This window comes from Aspergillus puulaauensis, chromosome 1 (genome assembly GCF_016861865.1).
Source record: "Aspergillus puulaauensis MK2 DNA, chromosome 1, nearly complete sequence".
NCBI classification, from domain to species: domain Eukaryota; kingdom Fungi; phylum Ascomycota; class Eurotiomycetes; order Eurotiales; family Aspergillaceae; genus Aspergillus; species Aspergillus puulaauensis.
The window spans coordinates 596,328-619,205 of record NC_054857.1 but is presented as its reverse complement, the minus strand read 5'-3'; the positions used below and the strand labels follow the sequence as shown (position 1 = coordinate 619,205).

The 22,878-nt window shown below is 51.5% G+C and overlaps 4 protein-coding genes across 4 annotated transcripts; 2 read left to right on the top strand and 2 right to left on the bottom strand.

The window, feature by feature from the left end:
- Positions 1-978: 978 nt before the first annotated feature.
- APUU_10283S (uncharacterized protein) lies at positions 979-1,917 on the bottom strand (the record flags this gene model as incomplete). Its single annotated transcript, XM_041699074.1, has 1 exon — positions 979-1,917. One exon carries the CDS (start codon positions 1,915-1,917, stop codon positions 979-981), a length of 939 nt encoding a protein of 312 aa, XP_041549649.1.
- Positions 1,918-2,544: 627 nt separating this feature from the next.
- On the top strand, positions 2,545-4,832 carry APUU_10282A (transcription factor domain-containing protein; the record flags this gene model as incomplete). The annotated part of the gene is made up of 3 exons (XM_041699063.1): positions 2,545-2,599; positions 2,654-3,470; positions 3,569-4,832. The coding sequence occupies 3 exons, from the start codon at positions 2,545-2,547 to the stop codon at positions 4,830-4,832; spliced, it is 2,136 nt and encodes a 711-aa protein (XP_041549648.1).
- Positions 4,833-5,304: 472 nt separating this feature from the next.
- On the top strand, positions 5,305-6,721 carry APUU_10281A (putative MFS monocarboxylate transporter; the record flags this gene model as incomplete). The annotated part of the gene is made up of 2 exons (XM_041699052.1): positions 5,305-5,525; positions 5,575-6,721. 2 exons carry the CDS (start codon positions 5,305-5,307, stop codon positions 6,719-6,721), a joined length of 1,368 nt encoding a protein of 455 aa, XP_041549647.1.
- Positions 6,722-7,251: 530 nt separating this feature from the next.
- On the bottom strand, positions 7,252-22,524 carry APUU_10280S (non-ribosomal peptide synthetase; the record flags this gene model as incomplete). The annotated part of the gene is made up of 8 exons (XM_041699041.1): positions 7,252-9,924; positions 9,979-11,606; positions 11,659-12,319; positions 12,379-12,755; positions 12,811-21,148; positions 21,203-21,505; positions 21,562-21,978; positions 22,036-22,524. 8 exons carry the CDS (start codon positions 22,522-22,524, stop codon positions 7,252-7,254), a joined length of 14,886 nt encoding a protein of 4,961 aa, XP_041549646.1.
- Positions 22,525-22,878: the final 354 nt, after the last annotated feature.

Sequence of the window (22,878 nt, the reverse complement as noted above, 5' to 3'; positions counted from 1 at the left end):
TGCATGCAACAAGGCGTCCTTGGCACTCGTGAAGATTGGTTTCCGAGTGAGACATCAGCCCAGATCGTGCAGCTTGGTCAACTTTCGAGAGGACAGGTTTGACAGTCCCCTGTCGATACATTCGTGACACTTCCATTTCTCGTGTTGATGCAGGGCGCTGCTGCAAGCCTCCAACAATCTGCACATGTCTCACATCGAGCAGACATTCAAATTCACCAAATAATATCTCGGAAGCTCCCGAGGAGAACACGCATCATCCACTCATCTTCGGCGCGAAGAAACAGCACTGGCGGAGGTCGGGACTCGTGAGGAAAGGGACGAGATCTCGCACCCATTCCAGTGGGGAACATATTTTGGCAAGCTAGGCTGTAAATAGCACCGGTCCAGACCAGTCTGCATTGCGATCAAGAACAGAGCCTCGTTTGTTGCCAAATAGCTGCCCAGGTAGCCTTCCTTGCTGGCAGGGTGTCAACCATCCGACCTTCCAAAGCGAAGACAAGGGGCAGCGTGCCACATTGTCACGCCTGTCATATTTAGCCTAGTCAAAATCAAAATCCTGACGTCGATGAACGAAACAGCGATCGCATAAAGCTTTTAATAACGAGTTAAAAGGCGTCGGGCTGAACGGAGAACGGACGAGGAAGAAGAGCGAAAGGAGTCGGAAAGGGTTGGTCCGCTCGTGCGAGCGCTGAGTCGGAGATTTAAGCGCCGACTCGCCGATCTCCTGCGCAGTCGCCGCATCCACGCGACAACGGGGATTTCCTGCAGCCTCAGTCCTTGGCCAGCAGCTAATAAGCAAAAAAAAGGTGCTTGTGAGCTTAGTGTGCTTACACAGCATGATGTGAGATTCGGGGTTAAGATGTGAATGAATGAGATTATCTGATTAGGTATTATGTGACCGCTATCTATACATTGGGGTATGTCTAAGTTAATGAATATGCATATGCAATCTCGTTTCTGTCGTTGTCCAACTAGCAACTAAACCTGGGTCTTGGGCTCAGCGGCAACCTCCCGCTCCTCGGACTCTTTCCTTTCCATACCGCTATAGTCGCCAGGCTGCGTGGAGCCGTTGGGAACGTGGAATCGCTTATCGATGCGGCTGAAGGTTAACAGGCACAGAATCAGGATCTCCAGCATAAAGTTGAAAACATAAAAGGCGGCCTTGCCATGGTACCAGGCTGGGTTTGATGCCGGTCTCGGTGGACTCCACGTCGTACCAGCCTTGAAGCCTGAGATCAAGATACACATGCAGCTGGAGAGGGTAATGATGATCACTTTTGCGTTCATGCTGCCTTCCCCAAATGTCTCTTCATCTTTGGACCGTGGCAAGGCAACGGCCGGAATGACATGGAGTAGTGGGAGGCAGGTGAAGACGAGCAAGTAGGTAATCGCGGCCAGTTGCACATCGCGGCAGCGGGTTTGGACCGTTGGGTTGAGCGTGTACATCGAAATCACCGTAGCCGTGATGACCATGATGAGAGCACCAGGTATCAAATAGTAGAAGACCTTGCTACCGGTGCGCGGGATCGGGTGCCATCCAATGCGAGGCTGTTTGGCACGGAGTATACGTTGGGCGAGGATCAGGTTGATGATGTAGACTAGCAGAATACCGGCATTGACGAGGATGTTTGCGGCGATTCCAACGCGGACGTTGTGTTGGCGATTGGCCCAGACAATGCGCAGGATGAGAGTTGTGATCCGAGCCATACAAAAACCAAACATCATCCCTGACAAGACAAATTTATGGCTTCTTCTGTTGTTCTTCTGCAAGATCGTCATGTTGGCCACCGCGAAACAAATGTAAAGAGCCATGAAGACTGCGCAAATAGGGGTATCGGGAATATTGCTGGGAAGGCCCCCTAGACCAGCGGCTGTCGAGGCATAGGGGCCGCCGCGTTTCTCGAGCGATGAAAACATGGTATGGTATATCTTTTAGGGCTCGATGCGAAGGGCGCGGGTCGAGTACTCGGAATGGGGGGGTAATCCAGTCCGCGAACAGAGAAAAGGTGAGGATGGCGGTGGTTGTACTGTGGAAGTGTGAACAAAGTGCAAAGTCAAAGGGTACCTTGTCCACTATATATTGGGCACTGGGCAGGCACAACAAGGAGTCGGTGGTTTAAGCGACGAGATGCCGACTCCGACTCAAAACGGGTCCGATCTCGTAGATAAAGGATGGAGCTTGCTGACAATAAGAGATTGAATGCCCAGAGGCCCCAGACAAAGGTTGGGCCAATCCAGGAACTGGTGACACCGAAAGACTCGCGGCGATAGTGAAGGGATTGCCCGATTGGGAAAGGCCTGCTCGGACTCACGATGTCCGAAGTCCGAGGCCGACTCTTTCGTCCGCTTTCGTCCGCTTTCGTCCGTCATCCGCCCCTTCGATTTGCCTTCCAGACTTCCACAATCCCATCCCCACGTTCTCCTCCCTTGCATTATCATTATCCGATTATCGGTTTATTAGTACGTCCTCGCCCTCTCGCACCGTCGACCGCGGTGTAACGGATTCCGCTTCGGACGAATGCCGGTTTGTTCCACGTGGCCGCCATGCTCGCACAGAGTCCTGCCTCCGTCCGAAAGGGCACCAAGAGCTGCACCGAATGTACTTCTTATCAATCGCTTCCCCGGACTCTAGTCCTAGACTAATGTCATATAGGTAGACGACGCAAAGTTCGCTGCGTTCGAATCCCTGAGGATGCCGCAACATGTCGTCAGTGCACAGAGCGCAATACAGCCTGTGTCGCTCAGACATCGAGTGGCCGGTCGCGACAGGCGCAGCGTCTGCCCTCGCGGTACCGGATCGCGCAGCTAGAATCTCAGGTTAGCAGACTAACCAAGATTGTCAACAACATTGAGGTCAAACTCGGGGGTGTTGTATCGACTCAGGTTGACCGAACGACTACACACTCACCCGGTTCCGACGATTCTGGTGCAGAATCAACCGCGTCGGAAATGCTTATTGCAGAAGAGCCTTCCCATTTACGCTCATTGTTTCAAAACGAGTGGTTGAGTGTTGATACGCATCGGCGCAACGAGCAGCAGCAGGAACGGCGGGTGAAGGCCTCTGCTCACCTCATGGAAAGCCTGCGACCATCATTGCAAAAGTTGATTCCGACCAAAGAGGACACAGTAGAAATGTTGTCTTGCTCCTACGACTGGTTACAGATGATGCACTCTATGCTTCCCCAGCCGTCCCAATTCAATTCGAATCAGGAGGTAATTGAGGATTATGAAGAGATGTGCCGACAAGATGTTGGTGTTATACGTTTGGCTTCGTGGCTATTAACAGTAGCGATCACGGCTCAACAAGTTCCCGAAGGGGCTAAGACGCCAGAGGCCCAGGCGGAAAGCTACCAAAAGAGAATTGAGTTTTCCCGTACCGTCTCGGACATTGTTGAAAACTTCATTATGACCCATGATAGATTAGTTGGAACGCTCGAAGGTTTGGGAATGACTATACACTTTATTCGGCTGTAAGTGATCCCCGCTATTTCCCTCCATAGAAGAATTTGAAGCACCATAATATCTATCTATTCACAACGGCAAAGATCTGACTTAGAGTTATAACTAGGCAAATGGGACGAGGTAATCCCCAGAAAGCCTGGCTTAGGCTGCGGCATCTTATCGCCCTTGCTGAGCTCATGGGCTTGCCCAAGGCGGCACAACTAGCCCGCATCAAAAAGGCCAATGGAGTCGGGGACCAAACTCTTCAGGATGAAAAGGTCCAGCTCTGGGAGTTAATCTGTACAGTCGATCGGCTGGCCGGAATGCTGATCAATTTACCGCCATACACAAGACGATATCCGGTTCGGAATCCCGATCCTCTTCTAGTTGGCGGTGTTGTTCAACCCGCGATATATATGATTCGTCTAGTGGATATCACGCCTAAAATCTACGACCTAGAAGACCTCAGCGTTTCACAAGGGTCGACCACAAAACTTTACACCTCGGCGCTGGAAATTGCTCGCGAGGCAAGGGATCTTGCTTCCCAGACTCCAAAATCTTGGTGGGCCATCAGTATGGACGATGACTTGAAACCTGATCATATTGTTCAATTTATGCACTACTGTATTGTCATGAAGGCCCACCTTCCAGTCGCCCTCCGGCAAGATCAAAGTGAAGAGTATCTCTACAGCCGCTTAGCCTGTATGGATGCTTGTGAGTCCATTGCACAACGATACCAATTCCTCCGACGGAAGCTTCCATCGGGATTCTTTACTCTGCGATTGCTTGATCTCCAGGCCTTCGCAGCTATGGTGTCCCTGCTCCTCACGGCTCATTCCTGCCCCTCCACCGATAACCGTAGCTTCCAGATTGACAAGGCCCGCCTCGAAGGCGTAGTGGAGGGGGTGATTGAGCTAATGGAAGAAAAGTCAAAAGATGGAGCTGGCTCTGGGTTTGCAGAGCATGGAGCCACTTCACTTCGTGCTCTACGTAATCTTTTGCAACAAGAGGACAGTAACACCGAATCTATCCGCGAGTTGACGGTCGTTGTGCCTCTCCTGGGAAAGATCCATGTCCGGCGTAACCTTCCCACAATCCAACCCCCTATACCCCATGGTCAGGCAACCTCAAACGTGGTGCCCCAATCAACCAGCTGGTTTCCCCAGGAGCAAATGGTACCAGCCACATATAACCCACAACCAAATACGAGTACCTACATGCAGGACGCCTTAATGTCCGGTAATGGGAGGCCGGATATGCCCTGGGGGGACTTCTCGTGGTCCATTGAAGATGTTGGTAACAATCTCCTAGACGATGCCCTGATGGCGGACACCTTCGGCCAAACGGCGTTATGGCAGAATGCTGGATATTATAACATACCCCTCAGTTGAGACATTCTCTCAGGCAGGGCAATTTGGAAATACCTACCCTCCATTGACAATTCATCTAAGAGCATGACGATAGTTGCCAACATGATGGCGTGTCAATAAACCACCTTTGGCGCCAATATCGAAACAGCACTAACGTAAGTGCTCGGTGCTAGCGGAAACCAAGCTCCTTGGATGGTTATATAATGGCGATTAATGATGCTATACACGAATTGCAGTTGAAAGCTAATTTATCGCCAAGTGCCGGTACACTCAGCCGAGCGACGGGTCTCAGTGTGGTTTAGCCGACACCCCACAAGCACAGCGGCGCAGGCCGACCTTGAGGGTCTGGGACCCCCCGCCCGGGGAAATGGCGCCATTTCTCCGACCCCATTGTTAAATATGAGTGATTATAAATGACAGCAGGGTCCCTGAAATAAGCCGGGGCTAGGAAACTTGGACTTTTCTATCCTGCGCAAGTTGAGGTCCAATTAGGATGTCGCCAACTACCAGTAGCCGAGCGAGCATCGCATCGGAAGCCTATCCAGGCAGATCGACAGCCCAGGCAGAGATCGCTAGGAATGGCGGCGAAAAGCCCTCGGGTGGGCAACAGGCCGTGCCTCAGGGACAGTTGCCGTCGCGAAAGTTAATTCCAAACGGTGGCTTTGAAGCGTGGCTTAGTGTTGGGGCAGTATTTTGCGTCTTCGTGAATACCTGGTGAGTTGGCAGCGAGCAGGCTTGGGAACGCAACCTAACCTTTATCCAGGGGAATAATCAGCACATATGGCGCATTTCAGGAATTTTATCAGACACAATTACTCTCTGGCGAGTCGCCATCTGCAGTGTCCTGGGTTGGCAGTATCCAGGCCACGCTCATTGTTATGGTGGGCCTTGTGTCGGGGCCGTTGGTCGACCTGGGGCACCTTCGCATCCTGATCGTCTCGGGGAATTTTCTCATTGTGTTTGGAATGATGATGACCAGCCTGGCCTCAGAGTATTACCAAGTTATCCTAGCCCAAGGCTTTTGCGTTGGAATTGGTGGCGGTATCGCCTACATCCCAGCACTGGTGGTGATATCCATGTATTTTACCACCAAGCGCGCGATCGCCATTGGCTGTGCGTCAATAGGATCTAGTGTTGGAAGCGTCGTTTTTCCGATCATGTTCCGCCAACTCCAGCCAAGGATCGGATTCCCTTGGACGGTCCGTTGTATCGCATTCATCAACCTGTTCCTCGCCATCATTACGTGCGCGGTGCTATGTCGCCGATCGGGTGAAAAGGTCGGCGCTCGAAGCCTAGTCGATTGGAAAGCATTTAAGGACGTTCCATATATGATGTTCTCATTTTCTCTACTGCTTGTCATGCTTGGTTATTGGATCCCCTTATTCTACGTCGCCTCTTATGCGCGCACAGTATTGGAGACATCCACAAGTCTTTCCTTCTATATGTTAGCTATCATCAACGGCGCATCAGCATTTGGTCGAACAGTGCCATACCTTTTGGGCTCCCGGGTGAAGCCCATTTGCACACTTTTAGCCTGCGTGGCGGGAGCAGCAATTGCCATGTTCACATGGATCCCCGCAACGAACACTCCAGGCTTTATCGTATGGTGCTGTTACTGGGGATTTTTGACTGGCGTAATAGTGACCGGACCAACGTCCATAATCTCGCACCCTGCCCTGTGCCCGGATATTAAAATGCTCGGAACAAGAATGGGGATGATGTGGGGAATCAGCTCCATCGGCTCCTTGGTTGGGACACCCATCGCGGGTTCGTTGGTCAATTTATCAGAGGCAGATTTCTTGCGTGCTCAGATATTTGCGGGCTGCTTGATGTTGGGTGCTGTCGGGTTGCAGCTGTGGCCGGTACTTGTTGTCATTCGGTATGACCGGCAACACGCGCCGTCTCGTTAGCTTAGCAGTACTACGCCTGCCTAATATAAGGACCTGTTCACAACCCATTCCTGCCTTCAGACCTCCAACCACCATTCTCCTTTTCATTTACCAAAACGGGTAAATCCATGAGCCCTTGGAAGCCCCCTTAGAGCGTTAACCCGGCTACCTAGTACCTAGGAAATACAGCTTACCTGGAATGGAAGGAGCAATGGACGCCATCGTTCCTGCCCCAGATGGAATGTATAGCTCCTTCCCTTCCGGTTGAAATTAAGACTGCAAGCCAAGGAAAGCGCACTGGCCACGATAAACCTTGTTGTATACGGGAGGAGCAACTACTGTAACTGGTTGAAGCTGATATATAAATATCTACCATTTTCAATAAGAAATCGCTAATCCGAATACGCTAAATAACAATCCAAAAAGCCGGTTAGAAATCAAATATCAATAAAAAACGCAAGCCGGAGGTAAAACCCAAAGAATGAAGGCAATTTGCAAGAGAAAAGCAGCAAACTCCAAACTATATTAACACAATGACAAGCAATTTATGCTTATGACGAAATGCTCTCCCTCTTGGAGAATTTGCCCATGATACCAAATGCCTTTTTCCACCGAACCTTCTTCTCGGCCTTCTCAGCCGGAGTGGGGGCCTCTTCTCGCTGCGCATTTATCATGTCCTCTTGGAGGCTTTGACCCATAGTATCCTGTGCAAGCACTGCCATATGCCCTAGAAACGTGGGGCGATCAAGTAGATCCTCGATCCGGATTTGATATCCTTCTTGTTGGAGGAGCCATGTTGCTTGACCGAGGGCAAAAACGTCGCCACCCAAATCATAGAATGAGGTGTCGAGTTGGAATGTCTTCTGGTTGGATTGCATGGCAGGCAGGACCTGCTGCCAGGTTCTGCTGAGGATGGCAGAATGCAGCAGGATGTCGGAGATGTTTTGGCTCTTCAGTTGGGAAGTTAGAATCTCGTGGTCGGGGATCCTAGGGAGGTCTGGGACGGTCTGTGGGGGAAGGGACCGGAGGGTAGTCGGCGATGGAAGCGGCGCAGTGGGGTTGGAGGTGAGGGTGACGACGGTATCGGCCACCAGATGAAGCACTCGAGATGCGAAGATCTCTGTGATGGGACCCTTGGAAGGGTACCCTAGTGTGAGGCTGATTTGGTTCGCATTGAGAGATTTGGAGACCAGAGTGAGATCAGCCAAGTTATCGACAGCCCCTGCCGCACCGACACGATACTGGTTGTTATCGAGGCCGATTTGGCCCTCGAAATCGACGTTCTGGTGAAGAACTGCAGTCGAAAAGAATGTGCTGCAATGCCAATCAGTGCAACGCTGGATGATTTCGCGGAACCCAAGGGATTCGTAAGGCATCGTAGCAACCAGCTGATCTTGGAGGTATCGGATCAGATCGAGTCCCGTCCATCTATTGCCAAATGTCACTCGCACGGGGACAATGTTTAGACAAGGGCCAACAACATCTTGAACTCCAGGAATGGATGCGTTGCGCCCGTTGGTCGTCAATCCGAATACAACATCGGCATCCCCGGATAGCCGCGCAAGAGCAAGAGCCCAAGCCGCTTGAACAATTGTGCCAACCGTAATATTTCCGATTGTTGAGTTTTGACCGATATTGATTGTTGTGCTGACATCAGTGGAGGCACCCATAGTCTGGTATCTGTTAGGATAATCTCGCGAAACAACTTCAGTCATCCGTGATCCTTTCAGGAGGTTGGTCCAATATTCATAATGGTCGGCGGAAATGGCACTTGGCAGCAGGCGCATGTAACTGGAATAAGGCATAGCCGGGGCTAAAGTACCTCCCTCATACCCTTGCTTGAGAGCTTCAAAGATTTTGGAAACGCACATGCCATCGTATTGAGCGTGGGACATTCTAATGAGAAGACGGTGTTGGTTGGTGCCCTGGCGTTTGGCTACCACAAATTGAACAAACTGTTCGCCTTGAGGCAGAACTTGGTCCCGGTCTCGCTGCTGCAAGCTGGCCGTGAAACTGTCCAGGTCCGTTTGGGTCTCGTAAATCGCAATAGATGGCCGGACCTTTTTGAGGATTACCTGGTAGAAATTGGCTCCAGAGCACACAAACACAGTTCGCAGGATATCGAATGCATCAACAATACGGGCGCAGCTCTCGCGGAGTCGTTTCAGGTCAAGCTGCCCTTCACCGTCAAGGTAGAAGTAGTTTAACATCCACCGAGATTCGAATAGTTGGGCTGTCAGAGACAAGGCTTGGAAATCAGTGACAGGAAGGACGTCAGCGATACCTCCCTTGAAAAGTCCGACCTTAGGGCAGATGTCTTCAGGTAGAGAGTCGATCAGCATGTCCGGAACATTCGTAATATGAAGAGACTGGTGGGAGACCGTGCCCGAAGGGAAGCTATCGTCGACGATTTCGCCGACTTTCTTGGAGCCTGGGTGATATTCCTCTTGGATGGCCTCACCGGGGCCCATGGGAGCGGTATGGAAAATAGCCGTTGAATATATGACGGCTAGCATATCTTCAAAGACTGGGTTTCGAAAGACATCTGCCACAGTCATCACGAGTCCTTCATCGCGAGCTGCGCTGGCCATCTTCATTGCTTTGATGCTATCGCCGCCAACACTAAAGAAGCTGTCCTGTCGGTCGATGCTGTCGATGGGTAGATTTAATGCGGAAGACCAAAGCACCAAAAGCTTCTTTTCGAGGTCCATGGACATTCGGCGGCGGCTTGTCCGGGAAATAACCGAGAAACGACGGCGAATTGACGACATACGAGATACCGGAGAGATTGGAACTTCGCTTGGGTAATCAGGATTGGTAACTGGGTTGGCTGGATTCTGGGGCACTGTATCACGGCTAGGCTCCTGGAGTCTGGCTAGGTCCTCTTTGTTCAGAACTCGGCTGAGGATCTCATTGACCCGCTGATCGATCTGCTGTTGGATAAGGGGATCGCTGACTGAAAGCCTTGGGGATCTGGATCTGACACTGCTTCTCCGGCGGAGACTACCTGGAGCGCTCATCTTCTTGAGCTGTTGAGGCTCGAGGGCGACGAGGCTCCCGGTGGCTGGAATCGTGCCAGACGAGTTTTCGATAAAGGCAACAAATACGCGTGCGATGCCTGACACTAGGAGATTTGCCTGGGAATCCGATATAGCGCTAGACCAATACCGCATAAGTATACCTTCGCCGCCCGGTGTGGTCATCGCGTTCACGGTGACGGGGAACTGGTATTGGTAGTCAGTATTTGAGATTGATACCTCGTTAGGGGTTGCGCTTACCTCGCTAGGGTCATACGCCTGTTGGATATCAAAAGACAACGCATCGGCTCCAGAATTGGCGGACGGCATCTTATTCTGGATAGACAGAGCGGAGTTGAATAACATTTGACCATCCAGACCAAGCTCATTCTGTACAGTTGCCAATGAGCAGGACTGGTACGGAATGCTGCGGAAGAAGTCATCCTGGACTCCCTTGAAGGTATCGGCTAGGGACTGACCCGGTGAGAATTGAACACGGCAGCAGAGCATGTTGATGAATATGCCGACGGCGTCCTGGATACCAGCAACGGGGGCATCACGCCCGGCAGACAAGTAACCGAAGCACACATCCTGGGTACCCGTGAATTCTCGGAGCACGATAGCCCATGCAGCGAGTATCAAGTTGGCGAGAGTGGTTGACTCCCTTTGACCAAGCTGCCTTAATTCCGCAAAGCGGTGGAAGTCCATCTTGACAGACTTCAGTTCCTTTGTGCCTTGCCCAGATGGTGGAAGATGGCAGGGTTGAATGCCACGAAGATACTGCGTCCAAAACTGAACACCCTCTTCTTTGGCGTCGCTGCGCATGTGTGCGATATAGTCACGATAAGACGGGCCGGGCTGCGAGGGAAGCTGACGCTCGTATGCCAATGAAAAGTCTCTCAGAAGGACTCCAACCGATGCCCCGTCAATGATTGCATGGTTCATTTCGAGCTTCATGACCGCCGCACCGTTAGATCCCTTGCAGACAGTGATCTGATGTAACTGCTTCATACTGTGCTTGCGGTTTGTGTCTTCAAGCGACACCTGGTTGAGCTGGTCTAATATATTAGAATCGTCGCACTCAAGCTCCACCATGTCAGCGTGGAGATTCCTCAAAACAACTTGGTCGAATGATCCGTCCTTGGAACTACTATCGACGAAAATAGTTCGCAGAATGGAATGGCGGTCAACCACCTGCTGCCATGCCTTGCGAAGCCGTGGAATATTGATCGGTTCGTTGTTCCGGGTGTCCCTGACATTGAAGATGGTATGAAGAATGTAGGCGGAAGGGTCCCGGAGCTGGCTGAACATAATTCCCTCCTGCATAGACGAGCAAGGATAAATGTCTTCAACGAGGTCGCGGCCGTGGACTCCGAGCTTTGGTAGAGTTTCTTTAAAGAGAACCTGCAGACCTCTCTGCGAGGTCGACAACAACGGGTAGTCTGAAGGCATGATTTCAAGCTGTGAGTCCTGCTGAAGAACGTCGAGTGCTTCATGGAGAGTTGCCTCGCACTCAGATATCCAACTGCTGATCCGAGCCTGGTGTTGCATATTCTTGTTATAGGTAAAGGAGAACTGGAGCTGGTCTCGGATAACGATCGCCGAGACCTCAAACAGCGAGAATCGAGGAGTGTGCGGACCCATGTCGCCGGCTACCATGAAGTCGTTCTCGTCATAGGCCCTACCATAGTGCTGGAACAGGGAGTCATTTCGCTCTAGCTGCTGGAGCTTGCCCAGGTAATTGAAAACAATCTCGAAGGGAAGGGTCATGGGTGAAGACTGATTGCCGTTCTGTGGTGCAAGGACGTTCTGGGCGAAAAAGGAAGATCCAAAATTTACGGTCTTATGTCGTGCCTCCTTGACCATTCGGAGTGTATCAATAATGTCGTCTGGGCGTTTTATTAGTTCCAAAGACACCCAAACATATCGCAGGGCACTTACCAGAAGACAAATTTGATGGGAGAGGGCATATGGACGTGAACCAACCCACAGTTCCTGATAGATCGATGTCACTATCCCAGGGATGTCTACCATGGGTTTCGTTGTAAACCGTTGGGACTTCCCTGTCAGTGAATGTCCTCCGGAAGGAGTGCATCAGCACGGCCAAAAGCAAGTCAAGTGGCTCAGTTCGAAGGCGTGTGTGACACTTTTCTAGCGCAAGAGCAGTTTTCTTGGTGCTCAACGAAAACTTCTTCATCTTCACGTCCCCATAGCAATTTGGGAAATTCCTCATGCCCCAGTATTCCGGCATGGCTGGTGCCGGAGAAAACGGGAGGTGATTCTGGTAGTCGCCCTTTTTGGAGTGTTCAAGCTGCTTCGCGCACCAGTTCTGGAATGGGAACGGCCAGTCAGGTGTAAGGGAGCCAGAGTGAACGAACTCCTCTAGATCCTGAAGGATGAGGCGCCACGATACCATGTCAACACATAGATGATTGGCAACAAGGAAAAGGATCTGATCAACGCCAGGAGCCTCGAATAGATTGGCGGCGAAAACAGGACCGTTCTGAAGGTCGATAGCGTTTTGTGTTATCGCTATCATGCGCTGAAGGTCATGCTCCTCTCGCAAGGCAGTGACTTGAAAATCGTAGCAACCCTCACCAGGCTAATATAGAGTTAGACGGGTACAAGTAGGAGACCGGCATATTAGCCCTGAATACTCACTGTGATGATCCGCTGCTCCCACTTTCCATTAACCTGCCTGAACCGAGCTCTTAACATAGCGTGCCGTTTTGTAATGGCATTAAGTCCGTTGGCGATAACTGAGGGTTCAATCCGACGGGGCAGTTGTAGAGTTATACTTTGGTTGAAGCGAGCTGACCCTTTGAATTCCGCGGCATACTCAAAGTAAAATTTTTGAATGGCCGAAAGATCAAACCAACTATCAGAGTCTTCGGCTTGGTTCAGACTCGTGACACCTGTCTCGGCAGCCTTGGCTAATTCTTTCATGGATGTTGCCTGAAGAATACCGAGAAGCGAAAGAGCGATACCACGCTTGCGAGCATGGGAGACGAGGGCCATTCCGGTGATACTGTCACCACCTTGAACTTTGTCAGTAATATACACGGGCGGATAGGAATACTGCCTGATACTTACCAATGCTAGTAAATGACATGCCAAGGTCGACCTTGTCTGCTGGGATGTTGAGCACATGGGCTAGTATTTCGTGTAAAACTGACAGTGCGTCATCTTTCTTGCGCGGTACGGGTGCCTTCGAAACAGCGGCCTTGCTGCGCTTGAGTTTGTCGTAACCTCTCATCACTCGGTTATATGTGGTATCATCCACGGCCTCAACCCAACTAGTGATCTTCTTCCTATCGATCTTGCCGGAAACAAGCATGGGAAGCGTGTTGATGACAGCCCACGTTTGGGGTACCATATAGGGTGGAAGTTGGCTGGCGAGGTTAGCCTGGACCTCCATCAGCTCAGCCATACCCTGCCGCTCCATTAGGTGTTCTTCAACAAGACTGCAGCCGGCAGAGGATATGAGGCTGGTCTCAGTCGACAGGCTGTTGAGGGAAAGAATCGCGACCAGGCGCTTTTGTAGGCGCCCTGTTTTGGGGAGAACAATGACAACGTGTCGTACATGTGGGTGTTCATGAAGTCGGTATTCGATCTCTCCCAGCTCCATCCGTTGCCCATGGAGCTTCACTTGATTGTCTTTGCGGCCGACGTATTCAAGTGACCCATCGATGGTTAGGCGTGCTAGATCGCCCGTGAGGTAGATACGACGGTTGGATGTGCCGTGCGCCTTGTCCCGTGCCCACTTCGGGTTCGTGATGAAGGCACTTGCAGTCTTTTGAGGATTCTTAAGATATTCCCTCGCAAGCACTGGCCCCTCTAATGCAAGCTCACCAACCGTTCCCACAGGGTACAAACGATCATGGTTGTTCGGGTCCACAATCCAGGCGTGAGTAGATGGGATGGTTTTGCCAATGTTGGCCGGGTTGCGGTCCTTGCCGATATTCGGGTTGAACGTGGCATAGACTGAGGTCTCAGTTGGGCCGTACGCATTGATGAAGTGGACTTTGTCTGACCATTTGGTCATAGCCTCGTGCGACATCATCTCCCCACCACACACGATGACCTTCAGTGAGGGGACAGAGGATGGCTCCATAATGCTGGCCAGCGATGGGGTGCAGAAAAGCCACGACGCATCCAGGCGTCTGATAGCGCCTGATATATCATTCAAACGTTCCTCGTCGCTTGGAATGCAAACACAGCCACCGAATATCAAGGTGCCTAAGATTTCCATTACCGCTGCATCGAAGGTCAGGGACGCGAATTGGAAGACGCGAATGCCGGCCTTCAGGTGGATGATGGGACCATATGCCATGGTACTGCTCGTGAACGCCCGGTGCTCAATAATGATCCCCTTCGGTCTACCGGTTGAGCCGGAGGTGAAAATCGAGTATGCGATATTGGAGCTCGTAGCACGTGTAGAAACATTCGCACGGGCGGCCTGGTATGATTTCACTGTTGTCTGATCCACGCCTAGAACCGTTGCTACCTTACCAAGGTAGCGGCTTTGGTACTTTGGTGTGCACAGCAAAATCTTCGCTCCAGTTTCCTCCAAAATCTCCTCATGTCTGGACACAGGGTGTGCAGGGTCCAAGGGCACAAATGCACCACCTGCGATAAGGATGCTCATTATCGTCACGATCATCCAAACAGACTTGTCCATGCACATCGGGACAAGTGTTTCGGGGCCCACACCCAGTGCTGAAAGATGGTTTGCGAATCCGGAGGCCGTGTCAAGGAGTTCTTGGTACGATAGGTTGCCGTCCCATGATGCTACAGATGGCGAGTCGGGGTACTTCAACCGCTGGTCATTAATAATTTCGTGGATGGTTCGGTCAACGAACGTTGGGTTCCCACGATTCCACCTCTCCATATCTGTACGGTCATCCTCACTAACTACCTCCAGGTCGGAGAGCAGCTTGGTATCAAACTGTGGAGTATCAGCCAGCTGATTCAGAACGGCACTGAATTGTCCCAAGAATCGTTTGAGACGCCAGGCTGGAATCACCCGATCATCGAAGTATGCAGTAAGATTCACCGTTTCGGACACTTTGCATTCAACTGTGAGTGGGTACGTGAAGAATTCTTGGTTTGTCTCGGTACTTTCGATAGACCAAATGGCGGAGTCCATCTCCTTCATGCCAGTCTGGATGACTAGGAGGTTTTGGAAGCCGCTGGCCTTGCGAGTATCTTTGCTCAGCTTCCTGATGCGCTGTAGGCCGACGTGCTGATGAGGAATTATTGTAGCTGTAGATTGATGCACGCGCTCAAGGTATTCGGTGACCTTCATACTGGAATCAACAGCAATTCGGGTCGGCACGGTTGTAAGCAGCGGTCCTGCAATCTCGGCAGCACCAGAGACTTCGATGTTCCGCCCCATGATTGTTTCCCCAAAGCACACATCTCCGGATTCAGTGTGTAGAGAAAGGACTAGTGCCCAGGCAGCTCTTATCAACGCCGGGAGTGTGACATCCTTCCTCTGGGGCGTGATGCGGGTGCTAATTTCAAGACGGTTTGAGGAGATGATTTTCGACACTCCGGCACTCTTCATGTCAGGGAATTGGGGCGCAGAGATATCACCCAGGTACGTCCGCCAGAAATTTTCAGAAGCTGCAACATCACGCTTTTGAAGGTGGTCGATGAACGCGCTGTAAGGAACCAACTGCCTGCTAACTGATGGCCGTGAAGCATTCTGACAGATCGAATAGTTTTCTTCAACCCTCCCGAACACGAGAGGCAAGCTCCATCCATCATAGATTGAGTGGTGAATAGACCACGTGAATGTCCTTGAGTAGCCAGTGTCCATGATGCGATATCCAGCCAAGTGTCCTCCAGGGCGAGTAGCAACGTCAGATGCACTCCGGTCCCAGTCAATTGGCGAAGGCTTCAGGACGGCCTGAACGAAGTTCGCAGCGGCAGTGTGGATGACTCTCGTTCTAAGGATATCGATTTCGTCGACCGTCTTCTGCCAGGCTGCCTTGAACGTTTCAACGTCGACATTGCGTGCAAGTTTCAAAACGGGATTCGCGACGTAAGCCCCCGGCTGTCGAAATGATGCAGTGATCAGGCCTTCTTGGAGTGCACTGCATGGATACGCGTCACAAATTGCGGACTTCGGAACGCCGCAAGTACTAGCCACTTCGGCCAATAGCTCTTCGCGGTTGACAGTACGCGGTAGAAGGCTAAAGGGCTCAATAATTTGGGATGGCTTGACGGGACTATCAACACTCTGGCAACACTTGACCATATCCTCCAGCTCCGGATGAGCGAAAATATCAGCAACGCTTATCTTGAGTCCGTCTGCGCGAGCGGCGCTTCCTAGGCTCATAGCCGTCAAAGAGTCACCCCCTAGCTCGAAGAAACTGTCGTCACTATTGATATCCTCGGGCTCGACTTCCAGTACTTCAGCCCAAATATGCCGAAGCCTTGTTTCCGTCGAGCCCTTGTTTGTGTGACCATCGCGATTCTCGATCTCCGAGACAGAACTGAGACTTGACTGTGAATAGCGTGGGGTCAAAGCGGGAGTCCCAATGCTGCTGGTGTTTGGACTCGAGCTAACGCCCTCATCTACATCCATTGTCATAGACACAAGGGGTGTAGATGGTCGCGGTCGCTCTTTGAGAGCCAGGTCACTCGTGTTCCTTGGCTCAGGGAAACAACCGCCGCGACTGAGGGTACCGAATGCTTTGACAAGGAACTCATAGCTGGATATACTCTCGAGGTCCGAGATACCACGACTTTGATTCGGAGCATACTCATCCGCGGCCGAAGAACAGCTGGCGGCTACCTCGCGGTGATTGAGCACAATTCGTTTTGACAGGTCTGGTGGGAACGCGATGTACGCCGAGTCTGTTAGCGCTGTCTTGTGCGAGACATAGTCTCCTGTCTCCAGTGTCTCCAGAAATTCATATGTGATCGGGATAACATAGGGGGTGATTTCCTCCAGAGATTCGGCCCTGTTCAGAGAGGACATGGCAACCTGGAGATCTGCTTCTAACATCCAAGCGTGGGCATCCTCGGTTAAGGAATCCATCTCAAGAGGCACACAGATCGCACCTGCCTTCCAAATTGCTAGGATGGCAGTTATAGCCCACGGAGAGTCGGTGTTGTCGAAGCTAATCGGCACCTCAATCCCAGGAAGCACCCCGAGGTTGATCAGGTAGTTAGCTAACGCGGATGAGAACTCATTCAGTAGTCCATATGTCAAGTCCCGTTCTGCAGCCGCGATAGCAAGGCTGTCTGGTATTTCTGATGCCTGGGACTCGATCAAAGCCTGGACACAGTGGGTGGGTTCTGGCGCCGCAGGTGCGCTCCGTCGACCAACTTGTACATTATCATCTGAGAGAGAAACCGGCGGCTCCGTGGGTTTGACGGTCGTCTTGCTGGCCATCTCTGACAATGATCGTAAGAAAATATCGGCAACTGTTTCGGCTTTGGAATCCGACAACCAATGACTCCAGTAGTTCAAGTCAAGTTGCGCATCGGTGTCCGTGGCTTCAACGTTAATGTATACTGCAACCTCCGCAGGGTCGTGGATCCGTCCAACCGGTCTGAATTGCATCGATGACGCTTCTCCGCTTTCACTCGGGAGTTTTCTGTATGAAACACCGGTGTTGAATAGTGATGTTCTGGATGACTTCATGGCATGTTGTATATCGATCAGCGAGACGTCGCGGTATGGGTAATTCTCCATATAGTCCTCCTGGATACGTCGTGCAATATCAACAACGTCCGATGAAGTAATCCGCAGTCGGCATGGTAGGAGGTTTATAATCGGGCCAACCATGGATTCCATTTCCGGGACCGGTGCATCTCTCAGTGAGGTCAGGTAGCTGAAACATACCTCCTTTGTCTGACAGAGCTCAGCCAAAGTAAGACTCCATGCAGCATTCAACGCGTTGGCCACAGTAATATCGTTGCCTGAGCAGAATGACTGCAGCTTATTGAAACCAGTAAAGTTAAGGCGGATGGACTGGAGAGACTTGCGCCCGGTCGTCTTGTTCATGTCCGATGGTAGGTGGCAGGGCTGCAATCCAGATAGATAGTTGCACCAGTGGTTGATCCCTTGCTTATTTGGCTGACGTTGCAAGTAGTGGAGGAAATCTTTGAACAGGGGCTTCCGTCCCTGATCTATGCCGCCGCCATACGCACTTCGAAGGTCACGTAGCAACAGCGAGATAGAGTTGCCGTCCATAGCTGCATGGCTAAGCTCTAGTTTACAGACGACGGTTCCAGAGGCACCCTGGCAAATAGTAAGACGATGAGCCGGCTTTGCTGAGCGGTAATCTGCTGGTGACTGTTCCTTGAGGACCGAAATAATATCCTCATCATTCGTGCACCGAAGAAGCACTGGAGTCGACGTGTATTTTTTCAGCACAATGTGGCTAAAGGGGTGGCGCCGGCTAAGCCCAGTAGCGAATACCGTACGCAGCATAGCATGGTGGTCAACCACTTTATTCCATGCGTCTACCAAACGCTGGACATCAGGCTGGGACGCGCCGGGTGCTGCTTGGATTTCCCAGGTACCGGAAACAGCGTAAAGCATAGGGTCTCGGGCCTGGCTCAGAAGCACACCTTGTTGCATTTTGGAGCAAGGGTATATATCCTCCACCTCGTCCATTGTGTGTATTCCATGCCGACGTAGCTTCTGTGTCTGCAATAGGGAAAGCTCTGGGTAGGTCATTGTCATGAGCGGGAAGTCACTTAGGGTTCGCTGCAGCGGCAAGCTGGGCAGTTGTGTCGCCAAGGATTCCAGGACATCCTGGCATGATCTTACCCAGTGCTGGACGTCATCTTTGCGCTTCATGGAGGCGCTGAAGGAGAACACAAATCGCAATCGACCACCAACCACGGCTGCGGAAATCTCAAAGAGGGAAAAGCGAGGAGTATCACGACCAAAGTCAGCAGAACCACCTCCTTCTCGGGTCTCGCCAACCATCTGCTCTGCAAGCTGAAACAGACCATCAGCCCTCTGGAGGTCCCTGTGCTGCCCGAGATAGTTAAGGTTTATTTCCATTGGGCAGTCATGGGCATGCTGGCTAGACGATTGTTGGAGAGCTCGACGCGCAAAGGACGAACGACCGTTGTCAGACACTTTTCTGCGACGGTCCTTCACCCGGATGAGAGCATCAATTGCATCCTTTGGATTCTCGATCAGAATGGGGTAAAGTGTAGTAAACCACCCCACGGTCCGTGAAATGTCAATTGCCGTGTCCCATGGTTCCCGACCGTGACCCTCATTGTAAATAACAGGCAGGGGTCGATCGGCAAATGTCTGGCCAAAGCTGAATAACATGGCAGCGAGCAGCAGGTCGACGGGCTCGGTTCGAAGAGGTGTATGGCAGTCAGACATGAGACGCGAAGTCGTGTTCTCGTCCAGGCAAAACGACGCGCAGCTAACGTCACCGTAAATAATATCCGCTGGTGTGAGGCCCCAATAATTGAAGTCTGCGGTAGGCAATGTGTCTAACTCGGGTTCCTGCGCTTCGATTTGCTTGGTATGCTGCCGTTGTAACTCAAGCCAGGTCTGGAATGGCATGTATGGAGCTAGGTCTTGGGAAGGGTTGGAGAGAACGTCTTCCAGATCTTGCAGGATCACCCGCCAGGAGACAATATCGACAACTAGATGATGTGCAACCATCGATAGAACTTGCTTGCTGCCTCTAACGTCGACCAGGTCGATAGCAAGGAGCGGCCCAGAAAAGCAAGAAATGGACCCCTGACTAGCAGCAACAATAAGGTCGATCTCGCTTTCGGAGTCGGCGTGATGATGGGTCCATCGGTACGAGCCGGCGACGTCGTTCGTAATGCGTTGTTTTATTTCATTGTTGGACGGCGAAATCTCGAAACGAGCTCGAAGCATCGAGTGCTTACGCACCAATGAATTGATTGCCTTCCGCAGACTGTCGCCCTCGATACGTCGGTTAAGCCGAGTCAGAATACTTTGGTTAAAGTGTCCCTGGCCCTCTTGACGCACTTTGAAGTGAAGGGCTTGAATTGGGGACAGAGAGAATGGCTCCTCGACTTTCTCCTCCTGACAGGCAGCAAGGGTACTTGATGTTGCTTGGGCGCGAGAAGCCAAATCCCGGATAGATGAGCTGCGAAGAACGTCCTGCATGGTGACAGCAATTCCATACTTCTTACATAGGTTCATGCAGGTCATCGCGGAAATAGAATCGCCGCCAAGCTTCAAGAAACTCTCATGCAACGGGACTTGCTCAGCAGGAATATTGAGAAGACGGCTCCAGACCTGAAGGAGGATCCGTTCCACATCGTCTGCTGGTACCACAGCAGCTTCAGCTGTTGCTGTGGTCGCCTCAATCAGATATGGATTCCGGCTCATGCCGCTTAACCAGGTTAGGATGCCCTTGCGGTCGAGCTTCCTTGAAGGAAGGAAGGGCATATCACCGACAGAGATCCAAATCGCAGGTACCATATATGTAGGTAGGCGACCTGATAGTCTCTGCCTAAGGGCTGAAACTGATTGCTTGTGGAGCTCTCGTGGAATTAGTTCCAGTGGCCCTATCTTGCTTTGCCGGTCATCAGCGCTGTTGAGAGACACGACAGCCGTGAGCTTGCCCTGGGAGTAGCCTCCCTTGGGTAGGAACACAACGCAGTGTTTCACAAGAGCATCCGCATTCAGGCAAGCTTCTACTTCACCCAGCTCCACTCGCTGGCCGTGGAGCTTAACCTGGTTGTCCTTTCGACCGATGTATGTCAAGGATCCGATATCGTTATTGTACCGCACAAGGTCACCTGTTTTGTAAAACCGACGGCGACCTTGATTGGGTGTGGGGTAGCGCCTCACAAACTCTGGGTCGTAAATAAATGCCTCAGCCGTCTTCGATGGGTTGTTTATGTATCCTCGTGCCAGAGTCGGTCCTTCAAGCAGCATCTCGCCAATAGCACCAACAGGTGCAAGCTGATTCTGATCATCGGGATTGACAATCCAGCAACGGGTGTTCAGTGGTAGACCAATGTCTCTGCAGTCGGTAGTGGCGGTGACTTTGGAATTAATAGCCGCAGTTACTGAAGCCTCAGTCGGCCCAAATCCATTGACCAAGTTAATAGTTGACCATTTGGCGCGGTGGGTTTCGCTCATGGCTTCGCCGGCAAGAACCAAGGTTCGCACCTCCGGTATCATTGAGGGCTCAATAAATTCAATGAACGAGGGTGTAAGTGAGGCGTAGTTTGCACGTAGCCGCTTTATGGCGCCAACTATGTCATTCAACCGGTCGTCTTCGTTCGGGACACAGACGCAGGCCCCATGCATAAGCGGTGAAATCGACTCAGCCAGGCTCGCATCAAATGTGTGGGCGGCAAACTGTAGCACCCTCGAGTCTGGGAAGATTAAAAGCCTAGGGCCGTGGACCATAGCACTAGAGCAATATGCACGATGCTCAAGTAGTGTGCCCTGCGATGTATGTCAATTCTCTATCGTTAAATAACATCAATAAGGGCTACTAACCTTGGGTTCTCCAGTCGATCCAGAAGTAAAAATCACATATGCAGCATTGCTACAGTTCACTTCGTCCGAAGAAATGAAGCCAACTGGTGCAGATGGGATACGATCAAAGGTCGTCCGCGACAGCGGAATGACAATTTCAGTCAGGCCGAGCAGGCGGTCTGCGTGCCACTCGGAGCAGAGCACAAGCCTCGCATTCACCTTTTTGATGAGGGACTCGAGTCGAGCTGGTGGGTGCTTGGGGTCTAGCGGAACGAAAGCGCCTCCAGCTTTCAGAACCGCGAGCACAGCCACAAAGTACCACATCTATGCGCATATTCCGTTAGACTTGTAGGGCAGCAGGCAGTGGGACCTATACTCACAGATTTGTCGAAGCAGAGGGGAACAAGCACTTCGGGCCCAACCCCTTGCTCTTGCAGGTGATAGGCTAATTTGGTTGCTTGTTTGTCAAACTCGCTATAGGAGAGACTTCCATCCCAGGCACAGATGGCCTCATCATGGGGGCGGGAAATAACTTGTTCTCTAATAATATCATGGATGCAACGATCATGCACTTGGGGCGAAGGACCATTCCAAGTGCTGATGCGCTGCGAGTCTGGGTCTGTAAAATAATTCAAGTTCCCCACGGGGATATCCTCCGGTGAGAGCACCTTGGTTAGTAGGGTTTGGAAAAGAGTAGCGATACCTTTGACGTGGTCCATCGACATTCCATCATTCCGCCATTCGAGAAATATGCGGACATTCTCACGGATAACCTTGACGTGAAGCCGTAGGAGACACTGTACCCGAGATGTTAGGGCTATCCCGGAGAGCATAATTTCGAAATATTCACATACCTCTTGCGGAAGAGTCAATGTGGAGGGAGAAACGGCCGACGGCCCGACAGTTCCCTTAGAATCAGGTCTGTACGAGCGAATCAGGACGACGGTGTTGTAGAGCCGGTAGCTGTCAACGATGGCATTTCGGCCTTCGTCAACAACAGTTGCTTTGGCTCTTGCAACCACCGATTTGACGGAATCTCCCTCGTTCATCACCAACTGCACCGTGGTTGGTTGCATTGTGTTTGGTGATCCTTCGGTGGGGTTGATCTGCTCATTAGCGTCCACATGTCGATAGCCAAAACAAACATCGTCAGAGCCCATGTAACACCTAAGGATCAGACCCCAGGTAACTTGGATGACTGCACACAGCTTGTCCTCATGCCACGCTGACAGCAAGTGACCATCATCGCCAGCATTGGGGTTGATGCGGAGAGACATTGGGCTCTGCGACGCTTCAGTGGCCGAGCCGAACTTGGGCAAACAGCAAGGGGTAATCTGGGCCATTTTTTTAGGTATTAGGAGGGTATCAGAAAAGGGGTATATCAATTGTCGGATGTATTGTATGTAGTATGCTTTCTCTCTTGTTGGTAAACCGGTTGGAGAGGCGTTGGCGTCGTGGAACGTGTGCAGAATATTGGTGTATGTGTATGCGCAAGTGGGATGGTATAAGGGAAATATGATAGAAGCTGGTGCACAAGGTAAAGTCTAGAGTGGGATGTGATAAAGGTAAAATGCCGGTCGCTCAATTTGAGTATAGAAAGTTGAAGTCACTGAGGACCAAAGTCGAAGCGTAGATCGTGGTTGATCTGCCAGATCGTCGGCTTCCAGCTGCATTATCTACCAGTCGAGCTCCAGGGT